This window comes from Quercus lobata, chromosome 12 (genome assembly GCF_001633185.2).
Source record: "Quercus lobata isolate SW786 chromosome 12, ValleyOak3.0 Primary Assembly, whole genome shotgun sequence".
Classification (NCBI taxonomy): Eukaryota; Viridiplantae; Streptophyta; class Magnoliopsida; order Fagales; family Fagaceae; genus Quercus; species Quercus lobata.
This window is the reverse complement of record NC_044915.1, coordinates 439,233-457,813: the sequence shown is the minus strand read 5'-3', so window position 1 is coordinate 457,813 and position 18,581 is coordinate 439,233. Positions and strand designations below refer to the sequence as shown.

The 18,581-nt window shown below is 33.1% G+C and overlaps 1 protein-coding gene across 1 annotated transcript in view; it reads right to left on the bottom strand.

The window, feature by feature from the left end:
- LOC115971602 (DNA (cytosine-5)-methyltransferase CMT2-like) overlaps positions 1-13,859 on the bottom strand; it is a 36,146-nt gene extending 22,287 nt beyond the window's left edge. The window contains exons 1-8 of the mRNA XM_031091602.1: positions 13,629-13,859; positions 5,515-5,549; positions 5,051-5,417; positions 2,832-2,866; positions 2,591-2,693; positions 2,286-2,390; positions 2,080-2,199; positions 1,869-1,962 (exon numbers count right to left, since the gene is read on the bottom strand). Of these exons, the coding sequence (XP_030947462.1) occupies positions 1,869-1,962; positions 2,080-2,199; positions 2,286-2,390; positions 2,591-2,693; positions 2,832-2,866; positions 5,051-5,417; positions 5,515-5,549; positions 13,629-13,859 (1,090 nt within the window). The remainder of the gene's footprint in view (positions 1-1,868; positions 1,963-2,079; positions 2,200-2,285; positions 2,391-2,590; positions 2,694-2,831; positions 2,867-5,050; positions 5,418-5,514; positions 5,550-13,628) is intronic.
- Positions 13,860-18,581: the final 4,722 nt, after the last annotated feature.

Genomic DNA, 18,581 nt, shown 5'->3' with positions numbered 1-18,581 from the left:
CATAACCCACTAAACCCCTTACAAATGGAGGAGCGGGTGATCAGTAGTCTCCCCTCCCCCTTTACAAATATAACAACAGTTGACAATAATTACTCAATGCTTCCTAAGGTTGTCAACAATTTAGATTTTCCACAAAGCTGTTGTCAAGCGAGAAAGCTGACCCTAGAGGGTGTGGAATGTAACATCTTAAAGTAAGATCTTACCTCAAAAACATTCCGAGATAAAGGATTCTAATGGAGAGTATCCACCCCACCCTGCCTTATCAACCCTGAATAGAGCAGTTCCATAAAAGAGGGTACAGACTCCAGACCCCAATCATGAACTAGTCTGACAAGGAAAATATCCCAGTGGTAAGAGTCGCCTACATGTATCAAATGATCCCCCACCGCAGCAACCTTGTCTCATGCAATATTAAACAATTATAGGAATCTATCTTGCAGAGGAGGTCCATCACACCATGACTCAAGCCAAATTCTGATAGAAGAACCATCGCCAACCTTGAAGCTTGTATGCTAGCGAAAACCCTCCCAACCCGTCTTAATAAATTTCCAAATACTTAACTTGTACGGCCCTTGAGGCATGTTTGAACACTAGCCCCCCATTCATCTTTCTTCTCTTCTATACAATCAAATTCATCCTTCTCATTTCTTCTAAACCCTTGTGCTTTCACCTCCCTTCTCTCTTAACTCCCAATTATTATGAAAAAAGGTAATGAGAAGTGTACTAGAATTTGCGATTGAGCAGAATACTAACTCCCACATTGATAAGCAGAGTGTTTACTTATTTATAATGTAATTGATTATTAGGTTTCAGTATCTTGTCCAGCAACTAGGCCAAACCCGAATGCATGGGGAGAGGTGAGGAGGTCTGAAGGTGAGGAGGACTGAACTCTTGAAAGTGAGTAAGACTACCGTGCCTCTGTCTAATCTAGCTTTCTATTCAATTTCCATTACTAGAGAAATTCTAATTTTATTATTATATTTTCTCCCACATGTCTTCCTTTTGTTGTTTCTTCAATACAACAGCATAAGTTGACCCAAAAGTTAGTCTCACACCACCTTAAGAGATCTAATTATGAGCCTCTGCAAAACATCCAAACAATAATTTTTCTGCAATCAAGGAAACAACAATGCAGCAGTAACTTTAACTACACAAAGACATGAATTGTTCCATCTATTGTTGGGAAATTCAAGTACCATTGCTTCCGGTTAATATTCTGGAATTCATGATCTGGACCAATGCAAGAGTGGAAGTTTTGTGCACTAGGTATGACCTTTATAATTTGTACCAATAGAATCATTCAATATTAATCGGGCGTCTACGCCAATAAGCGAATTCCCCAACTAACAAAAATCAACGAACAAGTTCTAATAGCAATAAAGTTGGGGAGAGAAGGGGAAAACTAACAGCTATTGTATCCACATGGCGCATGCTACACTGAAACTGCCATCTACCACCAGACTTTTATTAATTGTGTCAAATCGTATAATATTTTCCCCCAATAGATGGACACATTCTCTCCCTCTCTTCCCATTCCCCATTCTTTTTATCACCTAAACCCAGTACCATACGACTTCTTATTGGAGCAAAACTTGATACTTTACGAACGTGTATAAAATTTTATAATTAAAAAAAAAAAACCTTCTAATGTCATCATGATCTCCCCCCTCCCCCCCACCCCCTCCTCTTTCACCCTGCAAATGACAACATGACTTCTCACTAGAGCAAACCAGACACTTAAGCAATTTGTTTTAAAAAAAAAGTCTTCTACTGCCATCAAAGAGTTCACACTATCCACATAGGCAATGTTTGCAAAAGAAAACGTTAAACAAATAATTGTTATCATTCAAGAGCATTAACCTACTTACCAATTACCAAAGAGCGAAATGTGGTATAATCAACACAGTACTCCATATCATAATAGAAGTCAATCCTCGGAATAGAGTTCGATCTTAAACCTACCTGTAACAAAGGCACAAAATGCATCGAAAGAATTCAACAATATAAGATCCAAGCTATATTTTTCTTTCAAAAAAGAATATTTAATAGAAAAGGCTAGCAGGCAAGCTTGATGTGTACCTTAGGTGTTATTTGCTTAACAGTGACTTTTGAAATAATACAATCCAGCAAATTATCATTCATTATTGTAGAGTAGAACAGACGCCTCTTGTCATGAAAACCACCCTCATCTTGGATAACCTGAGCCAAAAAAAAAATGTAAAAAAAAAAAAGGATAACAAATATTGAAAAGAACAAGTCTTATTCAACACAATTTTAACACTCACTGTGTCTTCAACTCTGTAAAACCACTGGACTCTGAAATAATGTTCTACATCAGTTGTTTTGAAAAATTCCAAGATCCTACCTACATGTTTTTGCCCACCATCACCCTGTAACAAGTGTTTTGCATATAAATCAAAATATCCAGAAGTGAACTTAAGAAGTGGCACACTTTTTTTTCTTTTTTTGATCAAAGAAAAGAATCATATTTAAACAATATGCAAAGTGATAATTTGTAGTGACAACAAAAGAAAACAAAGATACAAAAGCTGAATTTAATAAATAAAAAATAAAATAAAAGTTCTTTTACCATTATATATGCACAATCTCCAAGACTGAATATGCAATTGTCAACTTTAGCTTGAGCATAATGGCATTGCACATTCCAAATTATCTTATCTTCTTCATCCTCACTGCCAAACATGCATAACATTAAAAAAGAAAAAATAGAGAAAAAAATACATGAAATACAACCAACCAAAAATAAATAAATAAATAAAACCAAAAAAACAAAACAAAACCAATGAGATAAGCTTGTGGTTATTACTCACTCAAAGTTTAAGTGATGACTATTGGATCTTTGACTCTGCAATTGCCAATAAAAACGCAATCAAAATTTTAGAAGTAAAATGTCAAATGCTTTAATATGGTGAATTCAAGATAAAATACCAATTCAGACAAAAACAGTGAATGTTACACCCCACAGCCAAAAGATTATGAACCATGCCATCACTCAATAGAATACAAGTCAACTAGTCACATGGGAAAAGGGAACAAAACAATTAGACAAGGTTTCGATGCATATTAATAAGTAGGAAGGATTATAACAACTGGGAATAAGATCTCTTTAGATTTCATGAATGATTTACCAGGAGGAACCTTTTTCTGGTCAATGCATTGTGAGCACCTAAATGATGCAATCAGAGAACATAAAACCATTTAGTATCAGCCATCATTGTAACAATTACCATAATAGCATCAACTGCTAGATGAATGTTCCAGTTAACTTCTTTCTCATCTTTTTCTGGAAGTCTTAAATTACACAAATTATATTTTGCTAACAAAGTAAACTCCTTCCGGCCCACAATAGATGATAACCTTTTTCTTTCTAGGTTGCCCATAAATACATGCATCTTTCCAAATTTGAAAGTTCAATCTCCCGTATTACCTTCACCTTTTCTTAAAATAATATAAAATTGCATGTCACCCATACCATTGCACGTGCTGCAGAACTAAGGATAGTATTTAAATATAGAAAATCAAAAAATGTGAAAATATGTAGCAAATAAAATTATCTTCACAGTTATTTTAACGGTAAATGATAGCCAATATATGCAATTTAAGAGGGACTAAATCACATCAGAGTATCAGACCTTTATTAGTAACAAAAAATGATTCCATACAAATACCAACTTACCAAGATATAGAGCATTATATTTAATCAAAGCTATAATAATTGCAGATGAATCAGAGAGTCCAGAATAAATTATAAACAACAAACTAGAGAACTTTAATGAGGACTTGTATCTCAACTCTGTTGTAAAGTTAAAAACACTCTTTTTATATTTGGCCTTTTTTCCCTTTATTTCCATAAAAATAAAAATTTTAGTAACAACACATTTAAGTATACAAAAGCTACTGCCAAAATTATTAGTGGAACATAATAGATCCAGAATTTTAAAAATAAAATGATGAAGGGACTACCTAAAGTAGTTATTCAGTCATACACAATGTCAAGGATAAAGAATAACCACCTAGGCGTGCTACAATCTGAAGAGTTTCATAATCAAGAACATCATGTTATCCCTAAATTCAAACAACTTGGTAGAGTTGGATTATCAGGACCAACCTTTTGTGTATAAATGGGTCTACAACCATTTAAATCACACAGAAATTAATAAAAACATCCCTTGGACTCAATTTAAAAGATAAAAAATACATTAACAAAAATAAATGATTAATGCCCAGAAATTGATATGATGCCTTTGTCTTTCTTTTCTTTTTTTTCTTTTCTTTTTTTTCAAAAGTACAGGTGCATTTGATACCTTTACAATGAGGACAAGCTTTACTTAGATATAAGACAACCAGCTAAAAACTGAAAATAAATTGGTAGAGGTCTCTAAAAAATCAGAATTGCCATCCAATATGTTTAAGACTTAACATAGACACATATGACTAAATATCTGCAACCAAGAGAATTCGGAGTCTTTAAAATACATCAAGGTCATCAGATTTTTATTTTGCCATGCCCCCCACATTTCATGGCTTGATCAAATTAAGTCCTCACATTCAGTGTTCACAATCAGCACTAAGATGTAGGCAACCAAAAACAGTTGAAGATCAAACCAATTGGATGTTGAAAAGCAGTTTATAACTGAAATACCAGTCTGGATATGTCCAGCCATGGAAACAAGATCAACAGGTAGCTCTGCTAACCAGCACCATTCACATCAGATGGAAGTCATAAGGCACATAAAAGAACATGATTTACCAGGTCAACTTGTTAATATGAAGATCATCAAGTAGGAAATGCCCAACTATGCATTCAAGTTCAACATATCTGAAAGAGTTTTGACACAATTTGAAATATGTAAAAAGCATTGGAACCAAATTTAAAGTATCTGGCGTTTGAGTATAGCCACAATACATATAGAAAGCAACCAAAAAGGGGTAGAACTGACTAATATATGTAGCCATCAGTGAAAGATAAGTACAAATTCAACGCCAACTGGTAAAGTAAAATCAATGCAAATATAAATTTGATAATGACCTTCATTTCATAACGCCAACGCCACCTTTCTTGAGCTTCATCATCAGGAATTGGATCACCAATAAAGGAAGACATATTTTTGCCCTTTTTGCGTTTCTCCTCTAAAGAAGCTGTGGCCTTAAATCTCTTTGAACACCGTTTCTCACCTGACTCAGTCGAATCAACAAAAGAACATTCCTTTTTTCCATTTTCATCCTCAAACAAAGATGTTGTTTCTTTCAGAGATTGTCTCAAGCATTTTTCATCCAAATTAAATTTTTCAGAAGAGGGTATTATACTCATGTTGGAAGGCAGCTCATCTAATGTAGAAAATCCACTGGAAGTAGAGTCAACTACTTTCAAAACAGCTTCTTCTTCTTCATTGGCACTAAAAAAGACAAACCTAAATTAGCAACGTAAGTGGAATTGAAATGCAAGTAGAGAACATACACCACGAAAAGCCATGTCAGCAGATTTTCACTCACTTTAATGTTAAGCTCTGACCTTCTGGAATTTTGCTCTGTCAAATCCATTAACCCATACTCAGAAACCAATAAATTTAAAGGGAGTAACAATTTTTTATATAAGTAAAAAGAGAGTAACATATTAGCCTACAATAGCAGTAATAAACATTGAACTAGCATGAAAAAAGTTGTGGACTGTGTCCCAATGAGCTCTAGCTCAAAGGGAACTTCTGCATAAAAATGGGTAGATGGCTGGAAGGTGTGGTCAAGCATCTTAGGCCAAAAAACAAGGAGGAATTTGGTGATGTACCTATTCGTAAACAATAATACTTATTACTTGAGAAGATTCATTCTCATTCAGGTGTTAAATGCTATAGAGCTTCATCATCAATCTAGTGTGAGTGAGTGAGTGAGTGAATAAGGTATCCCATTTCATTTCATAATAAGAATACCTTGAGGTGGTCGGTTGATCTAGCATTTTGAGGCGAAGCGAATCTGGAGGTGGAAGAGGAAGAGCGTCGTCTCGGCGGTGGTGACTTTTCGGAGTTTCCCAAACTGCCCCTATCGGAATTCAATCTAGGCGACCTTCTGAAACCCTGAGAAGGAGACAGCCTCGGCGACCTCCTCCTGACCACCTCACATTGCATTATTAAAGTGGTTTTCTTAGCTACATTATTATTATTATTGACTTTTGGAGAGGAAGGCACCGGATCGCTGTTGCTCTCCTCAAGCAGCAGATGCAAAGATTCGGATTTGGATTTTGGAGAGGAAGACATTTTTGCTTGCGATTTGGAATTGGAGAGAGAGAGATTCCAATTCCAAATCCGAATCTTAAAAATAGACTTTAAACAGACATAACACAAGAGAGAGTGAGTGCGCGTCTGAATCTGAAATGTAAGTAAGAGAGTACTGTTCTGACTCTGTGGGTGGTGTTTTGAATTTTGATTTTATAGAATAGAATAGAATGGGAGCGTGCAGCGCCACTGCTGATGCTGACACGAGGCCCGAGAGGGTGCTCTCTCTGTGTCTGTGATATGATTGGGTGAGATAGAGGCCTGGCTTGCTTCCCTTATGGATGGGTAGCATGTTTTTTCGTACACTTGTTATTTGGGTGCCTTTTTCTTTTCTTTTTTTTTTGTTTTTTGTATATGTATGTCTAAAACGAGGACTTTTTTACTTACACGAGTGGAGGAGTGGAGTGGTGAGTCATATTACAGTCGATACACACTTTTTTGTGGCGGGAATTTTTGTCCCCACTGCTTTTTTTTTGAATTAGAAAGTTCAAATCATGTATTTATTTGGGCAAAGAGTCATGAATTAAATTAATTAACACAACCCATTTGGTGCTCACTCTTACTCCGACAGAGACTCATGTATCTGTCAACACTTTACAGTTTACACTGTTATAGGTTCCCCAAACTATACCGGATAAATTGACCTTTTACATTCTACATTGTGGGTCCCGCCTCCTTGTGAGGTGCCCGGCATATATGCCGGGTACAGGATATAGATTTCTACTGCAAAAATAAAAAGAAAAAAATCCTTGTATTATGTAGGCATAAAAAATAAAAATAAAAATAAAAAACCACTTTTGGGGCTGTTCAGTAGTAATATAATTTCAAATACATGTTTTCAGTTTTCAAATAATTCAGAGTCCATTTGGTACATGTGTTTAAAAAATAAAAATTGTTGTTCGAAAACATTTATGAAAATACGTGTGGGTGAAAAAGTGCATTGAAATGCGTGAAATGTTGTTTAAAAACTAAAAATTGTTGTTTAAAAACACAAACCAAACACCGAATTCTTAAAAAGGAAAAATCATGTCTATTTTGGTTCTTGCCATCATCTTAATAACATAAATTGTTTATATGGTAGATAGAGTGCACTGTTTATACAGTAAACGCTGACATAGCTAATAAAAAATTTATGGCTAAACTACATATTTGGTCCTTAATGTTTACACTATATTATAATTTGGTCTCTAACATTTCAAATGTATCAAAATAGTCTCTAACTTTTTGATGTTTGAGTCAAAATAGCCATTGTTGTCAAGTGATGGATGAATGGAAAATACTTACGTGGTTAACGGTGGTATTAAAATGTTAACCTTTTTACTTTCAGACTTATAAGTGTACACATTTCTTTTAATTCTTTAATACATTTATATATTTTATATCAAAATAATAATTAAAATAAAATTTTGTTTGTTGAGGATTATGAACATATCTCGGTTGATTCTTAAAATTGTCATGAGTGGATTTTAACTTTCATTTATTTGGTAGTATAATACACTAGTACAAAACAAAGAAACGTGGTTGTGAATTTGGAAATTTGGAATGCTAAATAAATATTTATGGATTTATTGGGTCAAGAATGTTCTTTCAAAAAATGAGAGTGTTCTTGAGCCAAAACTTCTCAATTTTTACTTTAGATCTTTATTTCTCTTGTTTTTGTATGTTTTTTTATGCTTTGGAAAAGAGAAACATAAAAGTGAAGCAAAAATATACATTTACCCCCGTTTTTAACAAATGTAGGTTATGGGAGGCAAACAAAAGTTACTCCAAATGGGTAAAGTGACATTTTTAAAACTAAAGATAAATAAATGGATTTTGGGCCAACCCACATGTGGGTTTACTGTAATTACCCCACGAATCTTTGAAGGTCTTTGTGTTTGATCTTTGTGGAAGAATGTATACAAACTTTGGAATATAAATTCCTCAAGTTTTCATTCCTTCTTAGTTCTTCATTCTCCTTAGGGTGTGTTTATTTGAAGGTGAAATAGGGTGAATGGAAAATTTTAGAGAGAAAATAGAAAAGAAATTTTTTTTTTGGAGTGTGTTTAGTTGGGTAGAGAGGAAGGAAAATAAATAGTGGAGTCCAGGTGTTTTCCCTCCGAGCCCACCAAAAAATTCTCTCCAAAATGGAGAGAAAACTGTGAGGAGAAACTCACTAAAAGATCTGCCCAAAATGCCCCTCACATTCTTCTTTGCTAACTTTTTTTTCTTTCTTTCTTTGTTTCAGGTTCATGTTGTTTCATGATTTTTTTTCTTTTCATCCCACTTTTTTCTTTTTCTTTCTTTTGTTCTGATCACTTTCTTCCATAGTTTATTTCCCCTTTTTTTTCACTGTTACTAACATGCACGTTCACGTTATTTTGGTTTTTTTTTTTTTTATAATCTCACTGTTTTCTTTTTCTTTCTTTTGTTTTTATCACTTTCCTTTCTCTCTTTTTTTTTTTTTTTTTTTCACCAGTTTTATGATCTGACTTGTGCCTTTAAAATAATAATTTAAAAAAGTGAAATGTCCATACATAATGTTTTAAATAAATAAATGTGTATAAAAAATGGTATAACATCTTGTTTTTTTTAATAGGGACATAATTGTAAATTTATACCAACTTCATTTTTCATAGTTTTCAATTTCTCTACTTTTCTATCCTCCCAACCAAACACATATAAGAGAATACTAAAGTTATGTTTGGTAACAGTTTTTATTTTCTATTTTCAGAAACTTGTTTTTGGGAATATAAAGAAAAAAAAAAACAGTTTTCTTGTATTTTTGAAATCAAAAACATGTTTGGTTAGATGAAATTAAATTTTTTTTTTTTTTGAAGAAAAAAACAAAAAAAAAATACTAAAATATGTTGTTACTAGGATTTGAACTTTAATGCTAACTCATTAAATAAGACAAATTCATTAAATTAAAAACATATTTTCATTGACTTTTGAAAATTAGAATTTGAGAATAACATTTTACATGTTTTCAGTTTCTTTCACAAATTGAGAACAATTTTTGTTTTTTGTCTATTTTAATTTGCCAAACAAGTTTTTTAGTTTCAAAAATAGAAAATTGTTTTTGAAAATAAAAAATAAGGGGAAAAAATAGTTACCAAACATATCCTAAATCTTTTCTATCCTCCCACTTTTCTATCCTCCCACTTTTCCACTCCTCCAACCAAACAAACCCTTAGTGTTTTAGTTTTAGTTTTTTTTTTTTTTTTTTGTTCGTTTGCATTTTGTGTTCTTTTGATTTAGGTTTGTGGGGTTGTGTTCATGTTAAAGATGAATACGATTTAAATTTATGTATTTTTGTTTTTTTAACTCTTTTTAAATTGATAAATTATTATTTTTAAATCAGATGCTGACATGGTATTTTTTTATTATTATTTTATTAGTCACGTTAATATTTATTGTGCAAATAGTGCACTCCATCTACCACATAGACAATTTTCATTACTGAGATGATGGTAGGAACCAAAATAGACATGGTTTTTCATTATTAGGGACTCAGGTAGACGCGACTAAAAAGTAAAGACCTAAACAAGAATCAGCCCAAAATGTAGAAACTAAAAGTGCATTTATGCCTATTATGTATAAAAGCTTCTTCCTATTAAATGTTTTAATTGTCATTTTAACCATTAAAAATTATGCAGTAATTTTACTTTTATCCTCTTTTGGTGTAAATACAATAAAACTATAATAAGAGAAACATGATTACAATATTTTTTTCGTAATTTTTGAGGGTTTGTCAATGGTAGGTCTTTAGCAGCATTATGGAGAGTTTTGTAAAGGAGGTTCAATGGCGGTCACGACACATCTTTAGATGCATTAATTAAGGAGTAAGGGGTTGATCTTTTAAGGAGTATATTAACGTTGTGTGTTTTGATGCAGGTGGTGGGTGGACTTTATCAGTGGTCAATTTGTGAGGGGTCTTGAAGGGAATCGACTGGTGTAGACGAAGGTCGGTGATGCTACTATATAGCTAGTGGTGATGTTAGTAATTTGAAAAAAATATGGATTTGGTGGGTTTTGGATCTTAGCAACGGCAACAACTTGGGGGTGGTGGGTTTTTTCTAGTTTTTTCCCTTCTTTTTTTGGTTGGTAATAAAGCTTGTGAATGATGATGACTGAAGAAGAAGAGGGTGGATGTCTTTTTTTGGGGGGGGGGGGGGTGGGTTACATCGGCAACAATGCTTCAAAATGACCAAATTTTTAGAAATCGACCAAATAAAGAAAATGATTTCCATAGCATTTTTTTGGAACACAACCACATCGAAAAATAAAATGTTTTCAACTGAAAACATTTTACAATGAAACAAATGGAATATTGTTGAGAATCTAAGTTCCAAAAATGTTGTGAACTTCTAATTTTAAATTTTAACTTGATATTAAGACGAAATTTTAGGATTTATTATAAAATAACTATATTTTAAGATATCATATATTTACACCTTATGTTTGGAATGAGAGATCGAAGAGGAGATAAGAGAAGGCAGAAAGATGTGAATGTGTTATATTTTATTATATTATGGTGACTTTTTCTCTACTCTATTCTTTTTTCCCTCTACTACCTCTATTCCTAACATATTATGATGATTATTGTCGTGTTTTTAGTTGACACTACGACATTGAAAAATCTTACAATAAATTTTATAATTTGAAATGTTAGATCATACTTTTAGGTATTGCTTATTTCGATTCAAAATGCACTATTAGGAACTTCTAGAGGTATATAGACAATAATTGTTGTAATGTTATTGTGGGGCCAAAGAACTTAGCGACCCCAGCCCACTTTGTACTGGGCCCAAGGCCCGCGCCGAGGAGAGAAAAATGTTCGAGGACGTACAATGAAATTCCAAATGGCCTAGAGATGTTGCCGATGACGATCCTGTTCTCGGCATTCCAGAATCCAAAAGGAAAGAATGGCACGCCATCAAAGGCAGCCTCCTAAAGTGCTCCCAAAAAAAAGGACGAGTATAGTAGGACACACATGGGGGTACGGTGTAGGAGCAGTTCAAGGAGAAGCTGTCACCTCCACATTGAATGCGCCCAACTAACATTCTGGTCGCACTAATGAGGAAAGGACCCCTAAACAGTGCGGCCTTAGTTGCCGCAACTCACAAAGAGTTTGGGAAGGTGGCTGATGGGATGAGCACTTGAGTAATGACCTGCACAATCAACAGGTGGAGGGTTAAGATCGACTGGAAAGAAGTATATAATGTGAGAGACCCTCCAAGAATGGGGGATCATAAAAAAAGAGCAGGAAGAGAGAAAAAGGGGAAAACTGTGGCAGTCTGCATGGTCTTGAAAACCACTGTAACCTAGTACTGAAGGTGGAAGAAGAATAGTACTAAGTTCCTCGGACAAAACGCCCGAGGACAAAAATCCATACTTTAACCCATTTCCTTATTGCTCAGCCCGCACCTAACCATGTCTAGTGATTGTGGTTCAGACTAAGACTTAGTTCTTAAACTCATTCTCTAAAAATTCATTGTATTAGGCCAGTTGGGTTTGAGACCTTTCGCCCAATAGAAGGAGCGCTCAAACCCACACCCTACAGTTACATTTAGTTAGTTAGTTACAATTCCAAGCATGTTAATCACATTTAACACATGTTAGAGCATCTGCACCAGTTCAGCTAAAATTTTCCATCTATTTTACAATAAGAACCTATTTTTTATATTTTACACAATCACTTTTCTGAAACACTCACATCAAATTATCTATTATATACTCTAATTTATTTAAATAATATTTATTAATATTTTATTAATATCTATCACTTTCATTAGTACATATTTTTTTCTCATCTCAACCATTTATCTCTCTCTCTCTCTCTCTCTCTCTCTCTGCCTTTGGTTCTCCCTTAGCTCTCTTCCTCTCTCATATCTCAAACCAATGCATCTGGTATAATGGTACTCCCCTGAACTCTCTTCCTCTCTCATATCTCAAACCTAACACTCACACATGGCAGAGGATCTGGCAACAGCAACAAGGCAGATCCGGCGGCAGCAACAATAGCAGATTCGGCTTTCTGTTGGATTTTTCTTGTGGGTTTTCCATTGGATTCAGTTTTATTGATTTTTGTTTGGCTTTGGGATGGTTTTTTTTTGGCGGGTTTGGATTGATTATGAGTTAGGTTTTCAGGTGGATTTGGCTTAATTTTTGTTTGGCTTGATTTTGAGTTGGGTTTTCTGATGGTTTGACTTAATTTGATGTTGATTTTAGGTCAATTTGTGGTGGATTATCAACTGTTGAAATATATTACGGTGGTGATGGTTGGGTGGTGCTGAGTTAGTGGTTGGATGTTTTTCTTTTTCCTCTTTGCTGGGTTGCTATGGTCATTGGGAAAGAGAGGGAACCTGAATGGTGAGAGAGAAAAAAAGAATAAATTATTGTTATACATTGCTACAATTATCGTGTATATTTGCACTGTTATTGTAGCAAGAGTGTGAATAGACACATTTTTTCACCCATTGATGTGGGTAGCTTGGGAGGAAAATTGTGTAAATTTCGACATATTTTGTATTTTAGAGGCATTGGTGCGGATGCTCTTAGAATTATTAATGCACATAGGGAATAATGGAGCCATTAGGATAAGGTCATGTGAGCCAATAGAATAGTTTTATGATTCTATAAATACCTAATTGTAATCACATTTCCATTTCATTGAAGAATAAATCAATTGATTGCTTAATGCATTTGCGCTCTCTCTCTCTCTCTCTCTTAATATTTCTCTATAGAATGCGATTACCTCGAATTAAGTCAATTTCCCTACAACTCTCATGCATTCCCTTACAATTCCCATTTATCCCCATTAGGACCTAACAAGTGGTATAAGAGCTATCGATCTTGAGATGATCGAATTCATTGCAGCTAATCAAGCTTTCATGGAGTTTTATTTCAAATGTAGAGATCATTTTCAGTGGCTTGTCAAGCTCTATGAACTCTTTACTCTAGACAACACACCACCACATCACGTGGTTTCCATTGCCTCTTATTACATGGAAGGAGAAGTGTGGGAATGGTTACAATATGCTGAGTTATAAGGCTTATGCACAAATTGGGTGCATTTCATATGCGCCCTACAAGATCAATTTCAAGCACCAATCTTTGATGCATCAATGGAGACTACCACCCAAGAATCTAAGATGCAAGACTAACCTAATATGCCAAAACATCTTATCCGCAAAACACATCAAATACTTCCAAGCATTTAACCACAACTGCTACTATTTTGTAACTTCTTCCCTTTACTCGCTTCCCATGATAGCTTTTAGAGACTAACCAAGATACTACAGAACATGCTATTGTTTCAAATTGAGTAAGAACTTGTTGATTAGAAAAAAAGTACACCATTATACGCTCAACTTCCATAGCAAGTAAAATAAACGAGCTATCCATAGGAAGGATCTTTGTAGCTGTAACATCAACAAGCTTTGATCCAGTAGAGCTAATTTCAAACTTAAAGCTAAAAAGAGAAATACCTCTAGGTAGATAAGCCATTTCTTCCTCCGCAACATCTATTCTTGCATTATCATCTTCTGCAAAACAGTTGCGATTTGGATTCCTTGGTTCTTTTGACATGTATCTTGATATCTCTCGATATCTACTTGACCTATCGAGACTTAGGGTCTGTTTGGATACCGTTTATTTTGCTGAAACTAAAAACTTATTACTAAAAATATTATAGATAATGGTAAAAGTTAGCTGAAATAGTATAGTGGGACCTATGAATAGTATCAAAAATTGCAGTGAGACCCATGAAAAGTAGCAAAAATAAGCTAATTAGTGAAATAATTTTCATTTTTCATTGATATCCAAACAGAGGCATAAGAAATCTTAATACCTGGCTCGACACCTCCTAATTGATTAAGCTTTGGGAAAATAGAACAATAAATTTTGTTTAAGCTTATTATGACTTGTTTTGTCTTTCTATCAGTGCCCATTAAGGTTCCCAAATATATAAAAACTACATTTTATAGCCACATCATAAAGAGAAGTTCCTACGACTTTTGTGCATCTAGGGTTTTGTTTTGAGCTACTTCCAGTCTGCTATTAAAGTGTGTCATTGTGAAGAGTTTTGCACCTACTACTACTACAATCAAGTTCTTGTTGTGGTAAGGCTGCTATGTTGATATGAGAATCATGCAATTGTTGTCAATCACATTGATTGGTAGATTTGTCCTATTTTAAGAAAAGTCCAATAGGAGTTGGAGTTGAGTTAGGATCAGTAGGTTATACTGTAGGCTGGTATTTGAGATTTGGTAAGATTACTTATACTTGTAACAACGATTTTTTATTAGTGGATTATTTAAATATAACTCCTTGGTGTTTTTCCTTTGAAGGTTTTTCCCATCATTATCATATCGCCGTGTCAATTTATTTTCTGTTGCATTTAGCTTTAGATTGGCGATGTGATTGTGCTATTAATTGGAACTTGCATGTAATTGAATTACTTAATCAATTTGGGTAATTAATTAATTTAACTACGGTCAGTTTTAAACCCAACATGAAATATATATATATATATATTTGTACAAAAATAAAAATATTAAAAAAGAAGAAGAAGATAGTTTGTTTTCCTTTTCTTATGAAATGTACAAGGGATATGTGGGTTCCAGTTAACTCAACTAGTAAAGTTTCTTATGGTTAAATAAGAGATCTGAAGTTTAATCTCTACTTACGCCAAAAACTGATTAGTGTCTTGAATTGATGATAAAAAGTTATTATCAGAAACGAATATTATAGGTTAAAACTCTCTAAAAAAAAAGGGGGGGATATTATCAATTATCACCATATACCAATGCCGTCTCCAAGCGTTAAATTTGGACAATACGACGTCATGACTCCAATTAAAAAAGAGTACAGCACCTCGTTACTACAACAGTAATTATGCTTCATGGAATCCATATGCAAGCAGCCACGTATGATTTAAGTGTAGGAGTAGGATATCTTTGCTAGAGCTATTTTAATTATTATCTACATAATAACGAAAGGATTATTGTCCAAATTGCATTGCATAATAATGCATACCACTTACTCCATAGTCCAAAGAAAAAAAAAAAAGAAGTTGAAATCTAAAAGGATCCTGTTAGATTTATGTCCTCGTGATGCCCCCCACCATTTCTTATTTTATTACTATTATTATTTTTTAATTTTCATTTTTCTTTGTACTTTTTCGAGTTCTTTATTATTCCAAGCAAATAGCCCTAGTATTCTTATATCATCCCCCACATCTCTAATATTCCTACTCCTCCTACTCCACTCTCATTCTCATCTTTGCTTTCTTGTAGAACTTTTTTGCACAGAATTAAAATGGCGGATTTGATTACACCGGATATTGAAACTGTCCAAGAATCAACGTCTACATCAAGGCCAGCAGCAAAGGGCGATGATACGCCGGATGTCCAGAGCACAGAAACGAAGATGGAGATGATGAAGCAGCAGAGCAAGGAGGCTTACAAGGACTATGAAAATTTAAGGGATGATGATGAAGAAGAGAAGCCTGGTAATGTGGAAGTTGTGGGTTGGTACATGTATGACTTTTGCACCTACTTCATTCATTCAGTTCTCATACCTATTGTGTTCCCACTCATCATCGCCCAGACCGTGTCATGGCCACCACAGCCTGTGCAAGGTTGGGACATGAGCCCCAGGGGCTTGGTTTGTAGGGAGAAGGAATCAAAATTGTGAGTTTCCTAATTTTTTTCTTCTTTATAAATTATAGCATTTGAATTCACCGTTCCTTATTTAATAGAAGGGTAGTGTTGAGGTGTTCGTTGAAAAACAAGTTTGTGTCAATAAAGTCAATTTTTGTCAAATTTTTTACCAACTTTATAGGATGTAGAGCTAATAAAGCTAACTTTTTGAGTTTCACTTATCATTTCTATATCTAACGATAAAGAGCTGTTATAACAGACGTCATAGTTTGAAAATCTCTCTAAAAAAAAAAATTGTCCTTTCCATACTATTTTAAGTCATTTCATCAATTTATACCAATTTTTTTTATTAAGTAGACTTCACAATAAATCATCCTTAACAAATACCTTACGGTACTCGTTAACATTTCCCTCAAAATAGAATGAATGAGGATGTAACTATGTATTCAAATTGTGTGATTCTAAAATAAAGTATGGTTCTTCAATCATTATAGCTTAATATATAGTTGATTATATTACCAAAAGGTGTGCAATTCAAATTACATTTTTTTTTTCTATAAAGAGATATTCACAATTCAATTCGTCAATTATCAAACTATTAAAAAAAAAAAAGAAATTTGATAACATATATGGAGTGAAAATATGTTCAAATTCCTCTCGTCAATTATTAAATTATGAAAAAAAAAATTATAACATATATTGAGTGAAAAAAAAATAGTTCTCAAGTTTAATTTTAGATATAATATATTGGGCTTTTGACTCTTTTCATAACAAGTGCCTCTTAATGAATCTGAAACAGCACAAGTTGGTTGAGAGTTTCTGTTTATATAAATACACATACAACACTGGACTGCACTGATGACTGAACTGCATGTATAATATCCTAAATTAACTTTTTATGTTTATACACCAGTTTGGTTTGATGTGTTAACTGGCTGATATATAGCGAGTTTATTTCATGTAACAATACATTACTTGTTGTGTAAACCTATTGCTTACATGGGCGGCGCTACAGCCAACCCAGGGGTTCAAATGAACCCCTGATCTGGCAAAAAAATATATAAATATATATATATATATTATATAAATTTTTTTACCCCTAAATAAAAAATTTAAACACTCTAAATCTAAATTTTGTTTAAACTCAGATGAAATAAGCATGAATATAATTATTTTAGTACTACTTTCACAATAATTTTACAATAAATGTTAAGTTGTATTTTGTAATTGGTTTTTATCTAGACCCACAACTAACATCACTTTTTTACATACCTTTAATAACTTGTCATCTAGATTTTGATATAAAAGTGTTGCGTCAATAGCATTATATATTATTAAGATTGCTTCTTCATTGAGCAAAATAAATAAATAAACCTTCTCTCTGGACTATTCCTAGCTCTGATACTATTGACCCCTATTAAAAAAACTCCTAAGACCATCACTAATTGTTTATTGCTTGTATAACATTCTTTCCGGTTTATAGTTTAAATATAAAGGAACAATCTATTGTACAATTATAGACATATAGAAATAATAACAAAATATGTATTTTCTCTCTTTATCTTTATTTTCTAATTTCTCAACAAATTCCAAAATTTTAAAATGCTAAGTTTCTATAGTTGTGTGTGTACACGTGTGTGTGTATATATATATATAAATATATAGACACTAGCATTATGCCTGTGCGATGCACGGTTTAATCAAAATTTATATGTAAATAATTTTTTTTATTAATTTACTTAAAATAAATAATAAAAATAAATGAATATTTTACTTTTAAGTTACATAATGAATGCATGTTGTGTGAAACTAAGGTGTCATAATATGCATATATATATAATTGAATGGAAGATGGTAGAGGTAGCTAAAATATATATATATAAAATGATTTTCAATAATACATTGAACTTTAAGGCTTGTGGGTTTCAGTTAGCTCAACTGGTAAAGTTTCTGATAGTTGTATAAAAGATCTGGGGTTCAATCCCCATCTACACAAAAAACTAATTGGTATCTTAATTTGATGATAAAAAGCTATCATCAAGGGCGGACGCCATAAGTTGAAATTCTCTAAAAAAAAAAAAAAAAAAAAAATCTTTAAGGCTCAATTAATCACATATATTTAAATGGAAATTAAACTCTTGAATTTAATAATTAAAAACTATCCGAAACAATAATTGAAATAATGTTTAAGTGAAACCTCAATTCAATAATTAAGAACAATCTAAATTATTAAACATTTAAAAATTTGAAGTAGAGAGAGACTCACATGAGAATTTAATTTTTGTCCTTGAAAGCATGGAAGAAAGCACTGAAACTTGAGTGAGTTTCACCCTACCAAGTTTAAGTCTTGTGCGTTGCATGCTACATGTGTGTATATAAGCATGAAAAATGATCTAAATTTAATATTTATTGTAGAAAAGAGGTGGAGTAGTTTTATTCCTGTCTAGATAATTCTTATTATAATTCATTTGTGTAGTGTGTGAATATGCATGAAAAATGATTTGAATTTAACATATTTTGTAGAAAAGAGGTGGTGTAGTCTTATCCCTGTCTAGAAAAATAAATTTTTTATTAATTTACTTAAAATAAATAATAAAAATAAATGAATATTTTACTTTTAAGTTACATAATGAATGCATGTTGTGTG